We start from the raw sequence: 9,552 nt of genomic DNA, 5'->3' as shown, positions 1-9,552 counted from the left end.
CCCTTCCCCCAGTCTCTCATGATATATCATCTAGGTAAGCACATAAGCCATACAAACTTAATACAGAGAACTATAAGAGCTACGACTATTAAAAACATGAGGGTAAGGCATCCCTGCTGGTTAATAGGTCTGTAATAATGTGGTTAATTTACAAATCCACAGAGGCAACTGAACCATAGCCATCCCACATGCTTTTCCCCCTCCCCCCTGTTCTCAGGACAATGTTTCCATATACAATAAGTAGATGTGTTTGCATTAGCCTCTCAGAGGAAAACACTAAACTGTGCTACCCCAAGTTGACTGCCATTTTGTTGGACATGTACACCAAAAATAATTTAAAAACTAGAGACCAAAACATAGTCTTGTGAGTTACAAACACAGAGTGGTAAAAATGCAGGCCAAATTCTGTGTTTTCGCCAGTGGAGTATGAACCAAATTCAGTTTCTCTGAATAGAATTCCATTGGTACTTTCAGATTTTAAACAATGAAATACTAGTAGTGTCCTTTGGAAAAAAAAAAACAAACAAACACAAAAACCCAAACAAAAAACCACAAAAGAACAACCAAACCAAAACATACAGCACCTGCAAAAACGCTACCTTGTTCCCACCGTACACTCCCTGCTTGTGGCATGTATTGTGACCATGGTTCAAAGAGTGTACTTGCTAAACCATTGTTAGTTAAAGCAAGATGCTTAAACACCAAGATCCATTATCACTTATAGAACAGTTAATACTTGATAGAGTGGTTCAGTTTATATGTAAGGTCCATCTCAGTTTCACATTATTTACTCAGTCAGCTAACTTAATATTTAGAAGTGGTCAATTAGGACTGAGACACAGTTTGCTCCAACAAGATAGTTTGGATCCCCAGGAAGAGACTTGTTCTGCCAGGTTTTGGGGTCACCTGTGGGAGGAAAACATAATGCTGGTGTTTAGTATCCGCTGTCAAACAGTATACATCTTGAAACAACCAAGCTTTTGGACAGGAGTTTTTAAGTTCTGAATCAACTCTTGTTTGTTGTTTGTTGTTTTTTTTTAAAAAAACCCCTGCAGCTTTTATATTATGAATAAAAAATTAACCCTTTATTTTCACATAATGTAGGATAGATCAGTTATTCAAAACAGATGCTGTGGCACTCAGGAATTGTTAAATACAAGTCATTCTACTCTACAGCACCAACATAGTGCTCTCCATTTGAGAAGCATTAACAGTCAATCAGCGATTCACTGGTTCTTTCCTAAATTGCCAGAAAAAAAGACATTTTAAAAGCTAATCTGTGTAGGTCGCATTTGAAGTTTCTTGGAACAGTTCTGAACAGAGTCAAATCAGAAGTTATATTGTAACTAAATACTATGACACACTGGTAGTTTTACTTTGTTATGAAAAACATTGTAGACAGGATTGTAGTCATTTTGCAGCTACATCGGGTATACTCTTAAAAGCCCCAAATACTGACATTCTAAATGGGATTCTAGTTAACTGGTACATACTTAAAAATCTTTACAATGCGTCTAATCTACTTATAGTCCAAGTTTCATTGTTACAAGGGAAAGTCATCAGCTGCCATCTCACCAAAGGTTACATTCCACCTGCACAGTCAATTCTCTCTTTCAACTGGAGAAAGTATTCTTCATTTACCCACCTAAACCCACTACTAAACGCTGCTACTATACAAAAAGTGGCACCGTCCCACTATAGTAGGACAGTGAAAAATGCATCAAAGTTCTTTTAAGCCTTCCAGATAAGTGACATGAAATAGCTTGGCCAAAACAGATCTGTCTTGAGAAACGTGCAACAAGTTAGAGAACCCAGTCACGTAGACTGTGGACACCTGAGACCTCTGTATTAAATGAGACCGCTGTAAATTCCAAATCATTTTCTTGAAGAACTCATGAAAACAAAATGAAGTACACAATGCACTGAGTGATGGCAACATCTGACATAGGGACAAAGAATATAAGTGGCCTGTGTATAGTTAGAGAACACAAACAAGTTTTCTGCAACCAGCTGGGACTACTTATTTCAGTCAAGAAGATCAATAACGCTGGAAGATTTTTCATTTTATACATGCTGGGAATTCCATTCAAAACTCACATGATCAAATATATTAGGAAAAGGGTAAAACAGGACTGTAGGACAACCAAGTCCTAGCCTTGCACATGAGACAATAGCAGACTTTTTTCGAACCTTTCCTCCTAAATACATAGTAAGGTTTAGACTGTAGCCACTGCAACCTCTAGCTGTTGAGGATGTTTTTCCCATACTTAGATACAACTGCTTTGAAAAAGAAAAAAGCTTCAGTATTTTTTCTAATACATTCTAATAGGCGTGGCTATAAAAAGGGCAACTTTTTTCCCCAATCAGTTTTAATACCAGAATCATTCAAGCTTTTGAAGGGGTTTAACAGTAAAGTATCAATATATGAAGCTTAAGTGTGGCACAAAGGATGTTAGTAAGTGCAAATGAATATCACTTTTAGGACAGAACATGGATACATTGACAAAAGATGAGGCAGAGCAGACGACTGAAGAGAGAAAAAAAAACAACCCAGAACTGTATAAACTGTCATTATGAAGCCACCTCAAAAATCAGAGTCCCATAACCAACTAATTTAGAAAGAGAGAAAACAATTATTTATTTAAGACACAGTATGGTCTACTTACATATCATAAGACAGAATTGCCTAATTTTAAAGTTTGTCTCAAAAGAGCAATGTTATGATATACATCCCATTTCAGATTAACAGAATGTGGTGTTATATTTACAGTACAGAAAGTGTTAGGGTTTAAATATACACGCTCTCACCCACACATGCACACACACACACACATCCCACTTGGGAAAGGGAGAAAAATGTTTCAGTAGCTTCACTTATTGTTTAGATCATTTGAGTCCTCTCCCTTCACTTCAAGTAAGTTCATGAACAGGTGCTATTAGTTACAAAGGAAGTGTTGTATCATTTTTGTACATAGTTTAGTTATCATATCTTTTGGGACCCTATCATTTACGAGTCCGTGTTTTAACACTGCTATGTATACACACATTGTTAAATAGATGCATGCAATACATGCATATAATAGCTTATAAAAAACAACTAAAAATTATTGCCATTAATACCTCTAGGTTATTGAATCCCCAATCAAAGGGATCGATGCTTTAATCTTTCAAAGCATCAGTGCTTTGGTGCTGACAGTGATAGATACATTAGTGATGGAAGATATGCATACATGGTGGCTTAAATGTTGTATACAGAAGTACATTGTTCAGTCATTACTTAGATCATACATACACATTAATGGTTTGAACCTTCCACCATAAATTTTAAAGGTAGCTGAATAAAACACCTTAAGACTTTTTCCCCAGATGTGCAAACATTTCTTTTTAAATCTCTGTAACTTCACAGCCATTTCATGAAATTGCTTGAAACTTGCCCAGAATTCTCAATTCAGCTCCTCACTGATCATTTCAGCTAATACATTCTCCCTCTCATCCCAGAAAGCCACAGTGAGGTAAAAATGAACAGGTAAATCAAATTGCAACCTAGTTGCAACTTTTACTATCAACCAGAAACTTCTGGGTAAAAGGCAGTAGAGGAGAAATAGGCAGAAGCAAGCAAGAAAAGTCTTGTGGAAAATCCAGCTACATTAGAATGAATTGTAAATGCTTTTACCGAACACTATAGTTTCCTTAAATGAACCAGTTGTTAGCATCAACTTGCACACATGGAAACAGTTAACAAGCATTAAATCATGACTTATGAGCATGCAGATTGTTAAGATTTGCCAGAGTCCTATATGGTTAATTAAGCAACAAACACCAGTTATGTTACAAAGGCCAATCAGAGGTACATAATAATTTCCTCTCAATTTTAGTGCGACTATCATTTCAAGTGTATTCAGCTGTAGCAGTCCTCAAGAAAGAAGACAGAATAGAAAAATACGATAATATTTAATAGACTAGAGATATTACTCTTTTTCTGCTATCATGGTTTTAGCTATGAATTTGCACCGTGAGTAAATGTAAGAAAGACATTTGTAATGAAAGTGAAATGGGAGAGTTTGACACAAATACAATGACTGAGTTCTTTATATTACACAGCATCACATTTAGCCAAATTAACTTAAATTATACGATAGCACCCAAAAGCCCCAAAAGGACAGAGGGAGGACAGCATACCCGACGAGGAGTCGGAGGATTTTAGAGCAAAAGACCAACCATCAGGGGTCATAGACGCACAATGTGGCAGGCGCAGCTCCACTGGCTTCAGGAATTTTAGTCCATGAGGCCCACACATTACCAAGGGGCTAAGAAGTGTTTCACCTATAGTTAAAAGAAAGAAAAACTTGTTACTGATTCTTCTTGAAATAGGTTCAAAGTATTATGTACTTACAGCAGAGAGCTACTCAGCAATTTCGTTTTAAAGAAAAAAAAGAACGTTTTGACCTGTCAGTAAAGAATAGCACTTCCCAAGACCGTTTCTCATAGTCTCTTTCAGAGTGCTCAAGTGACTTCAATAGAACACACCACAATCCCAAAGCGAAAAAGGATAAACAAGTCTGATGATTAAATCATGCCGTGATTTTTTTTTTTGCCACTGATTTGTAAGCAGGTGCATCAAAAGAAACAAACCCCTAAATGCATAAGCAGACTTGTTCATGCTTGTCTTCGCACTACAGCTGCGGTGTTTTGCTTGTATGGATTTATGGCACACTGAGCTGAAGAAAGCCTTCAGTAGCTCAAGACTATGACACTTATCCTACCAGTCAAAAAAATAAAGCAAACATACACATCTATTTTCAGTTTAAAATTCCAAATGTTAACATTAATATTATTCAGGCGAGGAATATGCTATTTTTGGTTGATAAAGAATCAAAGTAACTGCAGATTGCAAGTAATGCTTTAACTGCAAATTTACAAAATTAACCCCTTTAGTTTCTTAACTTGAGGAAATTAGGAATCTCACAGGTCAGAAAATGCACATACACTGGACTAGTGGTATGATAGACAGACTTACTATGAAAAAGTCGCTCAACTAAGATCCGCTACTCAACCCTTATTAATGACAGCCAGGAATATACTTTTATTTATATAAAAGTCAGAACATTTTTCTAAACTGTGAAGCTGTTTTCTTTAGAGAAATTGAAAAAATTTAAAACATTGAGTATTTTCAAGCACTGAAGTCAATTCCAAATATTTAACAGAAGTCAAATTAGTTTAAATCATGTGCTTTAATATTCTTTTGGTCCTAACTGTGAGATGAAGAAATATTATTAATAAGAACACCTAGAATAAATCTCTGCACCTTGGGAAGGAGTATACAATTTCAAAGATTCTTAAAAAAAAGAATCTTCCTTTAGTGCATTAGCTAAGTTTTAAATCAGTACTTAAGTCTACAAATTAAATATTCTCGAGCTGTAATTCAGGGCCTCCATCTTGCTTGCAACTTTCAATATTAAGCAGATTATTGCTTCCCTTATATCTCTTGCGAGATGTATACTCTGTATCTTCATATAGAAATATGTGTTATATAATGAAGCGTATTAAGGTATTTTTCATATTCTATTTCACTGTTGTTAGAAAAGAATTGTGTTAAACAACAGATCAGTGTACAGTGCCAGCTCTTACCTTTTTCTTTGTCCAAAGGTGGAAGTATACTGTTGTCTCTGCAGACTTTGAAATATATTTCCTGCTCTATTCCCTCTGGAATGGCTCCTTGTGGTATAATAATACTAACTCCAGTCTCTATGGAGCTCAATACACCACCATTGCTGTTAAATACACCTCTTGCTGTGGCTACAACAGTGTGTCCATCTTCTTCCTCTTCATCCTCAAGTGCTGAAGGGCTGAATATAAGACAGAAAGCCTAGCAGTTTCATCAATATTTTCTTCCTGGAAGTCAGTGGCATACTTCCCTCTAACATTTTAGCAGAGCACAGCCTAGAGTAGGCTAGCCTGATTTTAGGAAAACATTAAATGCATCCCACACTTGATTGTGCAGGACAACTAAGATTAAAGTAGTTCAAGTTCTGCCGTGAGAAAAGAACACTTTCACAAAAAACACCCCACCAAAGCCCACAAACTCTGAAAATGTTCAGAAAGCAGTTAAAGAAAGAATTTGGACCACTTGAATCTTGTGTTTTCAAATGTCCCCTTCCGAGATTATACAGAAAGAACTTGTCCAGCTACACACTTCAGCTTAGTAAAACTAAACGTAATTAACATCTCAAAGTTTCTTTTTATCCAAAACTCCATGACGACTTTAATACCATAAGGAGTAGTAACTCTTATTCAAGCCACACTAAACCCTTACATTCAGATATACATTGAAAACAAAGTCTGTAAAACAAAACAAAAACCACAAACCAAAAACATCCCACAAATTTTTCCAGATTGCCAGGATATAACTAAAAAGAAACATATAAAACATTATCAAACAGCTAGTTTAGAAATTGATCTGAAATCTAATCAAAGAATTTCACTCAAAGAACCAGTAATTTCAGTTCATTGTTCTATTACATTTCTGAGTTACTGAAACATCAAGCAATATTTCAAGTCTGGTTCATGCATTATTATTTTGAAATCAAAGAATAATAAAATAGTGTTCTGCAAATATTAGTGAAAAGAATTTAACAAGTCAGCAAATAGCTTAAGATTGTAATACTATCTGTTGCTCTTGACATAGTTATTATAGTTAAAGCATATTAGGCAAGCACAAGCTGCTTTTAAGCAGTAGTTGTTTTGTCTTAGAGTAAATGGAATCAATATTAAACTGCTAAAGTTACCTTCTCTTTTTACAAATATTTTTAAAGTATCCCTTATACACATGTACCATGAAGTCTCTCTAAGCACAGAGAACGAATACAGTTTGGTGCAACAGCTATCCTTAAAAATTAATTCCCTCTTCTAGAAACAAATTGAGAGGATAAATGATTACTATCTACCGGAAAAAACGAGAAACAGGAAATAAAGGACACGAAATTTTCTAATAACAGGACAGATGATGATACATGGACATAGGACATAACTTCAAGTATCTATCCAAATGCTCTTCAACGCCCTTCAGCAGAATTTCAGAATCATAGTATCAATCTTTCAACTATAACATCAACAAATTGGAATCACAGAAAAAAAAAAGCTGTGTTTTTCACAGGTTTCACAGATGAACTCCTATAGATGTACTAATGGAAAGAAAAAAGCAGCAGCTTACCTTACAGGAATGGCTTTAGGCACAGCATTAACATTATTTGGTTGATATTTAGCCTTGTCCACCTGTACAGCAAAGGTATCCATTCCAGTATCAAACTCGGGAGGCTGTGATGAGCTGTGTGCTTTCAAAATTGGTTGAGGAGAATTTGGAGATTTTGACGGCAACTCTGGTTTATGTTGAGCTTCATTTGGCAAGAGATTATGGTTGAATTTAGGACTTTCAAACTTGCGCTCAAAGGGCCTTGCAGCACTAGTGTAAGGTTTTGTTGTAAAGCGGTTGTAAGAAGGAGTGACTGTTTTCTGAATCTGTTCAGTTCCATTAACAGGGCCTTTGTCAGGGAAGCTTTTCTGAGGGTAAAAAGTGGACTGCACAGTGTCCTCTCTAGAGGATCTGAAAATTGCTGGTTTATTCTGAGGTGGAGGAGGGTCAGACACAGAGTTAACTGCAACACAAATAAAAATACCAGAACTCGTCAGTAACCATCAGAAATTTCTAGTCACGAACACTATGGCATAAGAAATCATTTCAGTCAATTCTTAATCTACTATATAAAATATATATATGTTCAGCTTAGCTCTCTTAGATCACCTGTCCTATTACATTTTGTATGTTCAGGCAAGTTTCATCATTAATGTTTCATCATTAAACAGATATGTTAGATACAATGATATGACCTTTCAATAAAAAAGTTAGACTGATTTATACCATGACAAATAAAAGAAAATCAGTACTGAAATACTATCACACATTCTTGCACAAACTGAAAAATTCTGTTTGACTGGGCAACTCTCTCAAGGTGAAAGTGAAAACAACTTTTTCTTCTGTTTTTAGAAGCCTACAACTCTTACTCATGCCTGAAGAATTCTAGTCCAAAGCACAGAAAGGTACATTTAAGTACTGGAAATTTTCCTTCACCTTTGCTGAGATCACTAAATATGGAAGAGACAGTTACAGTGACTACTGACGCCTGGAAGTTAGTTTCAGACAGGATCACCAAATCATTTCACAAAACTTAATCTCGCTACAGTAAAAAACTATTTTCACTAATAATTATTTCAACTTTCAGTTAGAGAACAACATAGTTACTAGTGTAGGCATGCTGAAGCAACCACACAAGCACCTGACAAGTGATACTTGTTACCACATGAGACAGGTTAGCTTTCCAACTGCTTACCTTCAGAAAGTGCAGGCTTGTGATGTGCTGGGAGAGACAGGACAGGACTATTAATCGACTGAGGTTGCGTATACTGGACTGAAGGAGCAGGAGGAGGAGTTGTAACTTGAGGGATTGGCTCATAGCGTTTTTCACCAACAGGCCTATCCATTGATTCAGTATCTGTTGGTTTCCCCCTGTTGAAATAAAAAAAAAAACCTGACTGTTCAGTTTCCTTAGGGCTCCGAGCTCCTGCCTTCATTGCTATTTTTTTTCTTCTACGATCACCCGATTTCCATCTCTTCCTATAAACATTAAAACACAATTCTTTAATAGCCTGTCTCAAGTATAAAAACATTCATTCATAAGCACAAGAGATTAAGACAACATTGAATCTTTAGAAGATTAGTAAGACAAACCATGGCAAACAAAAGGCAGATGACATTTCAGGTGTATTTGCACAATAGCCTACAAGATCTTAATTTTTCAGTCTCATTTGGGGTAATTTCAATGAAAAAGCGTTCTCTAATTTAGCAGGTCTTCAAAATGAAAATATAAATCCACTTCTTTGAGGAGTGAGTGGGTTGTTTTTGGAAAACATGACTAGCCAATAGGACAATGGATTCCAGTACAACTTTTCTAAATACACCCAGTATTTGAACAATGCCATCTTAATTAGAAACATGATCAGCTTAAGCTTCACTAGCTTTATGTGCAAAGCGTAGATAAATGTTTTGAAAATAAGATTTTTTTCAAAAATTTTCTTCGACTAGAAATATTTCTCCACAAGTTTATTTCAGGAAATGACTGATTTCACAAATGCCTGTAGTTTTGGACTACAATATATTGAACTTACTTTCAAAATCCATATTTAAAATTTTAAGTGCACATAATGCCTGTGATGAAATGTAACAGTGAGAGGACACCTGAAAACATCCTCACATCAATAACAGTCTTACCACTTGATGTTCCTTTTCAAGTAGTCATAGCTAGTGTAAGAGCCAAGAAATCTAGGTGATGGCAAAGCAAACAGCAATAGAAGAATGAAAGAAAATAGTCATTCTATCTTGAGCATGTTATTTCTTCACACTTTTAATGTTAGTCCTAGCAGTTCATACAAGGTTGTTGAAACAAAGAGAGGCTACTTTTATAGTGATGTTTCTGATAAGACCTTTACCATATGCATACA

General features: G+C 35.7%; 1 protein-coding gene across 4 annotated transcripts in view; it reads right to left on the bottom strand.

Annotated features, from left to right (window-relative positions):
- Positions 1 to 9: 9 nt before the first annotated feature.
- TJP1 (tight junction protein 1) overlaps positions 10 to 9,552 on the bottom strand; it is a 44,440-nt gene continuing 34,897 nt past the window's right edge. For 2 of the 4 annotated variants that reach the window (XM_009706895.1, XM_009706897.1), the window contains 5 exons: positions 8,378 to 8,560; positions 7,211 to 7,678; positions 5,629 to 5,846; positions 4,180 to 4,323; positions 10 to 906 (listed from right to left, as the gene is read on the bottom strand). In XM_009706895.1, the coding sequence (XP_009705197.1) occupies positions 812 to 906; positions 4,180 to 4,323; positions 5,629 to 5,846; positions 7,211 to 7,678; positions 8,378 to 8,560 (1,108 nt within the window). In that variant the 3' untranslated portion in view covers positions 10 to 811. The remainder of the gene's footprint in view (positions 907 to 4,179; positions 4,324 to 5,628; positions 5,847 to 7,210; positions 7,679 to 8,377; positions 8,561 to 9,552) is intronic. The other 2 variants (XM_009706896.1, XM_009706898.1) reach the window with 1 other exon arrangement.

This window comes from Cariama cristata, unplaced genomic scaffold (assembly GCF_000690535.1).
Source record: "Cariama cristata isolate BGI_N322 unplaced genomic scaffold, ASM69053v1 scaffold20738, whole genome shotgun sequence".
NCBI classification, from domain to species: domain Eukaryota; kingdom Metazoa; phylum Chordata; class Aves; order Cariamiformes; family Cariamidae; genus Cariama; species Cariama cristata.
Note: the sequence above shows the minus strand (reverse complement) of the source record. Positions and strands in the feature narration are given on the sequence as shown.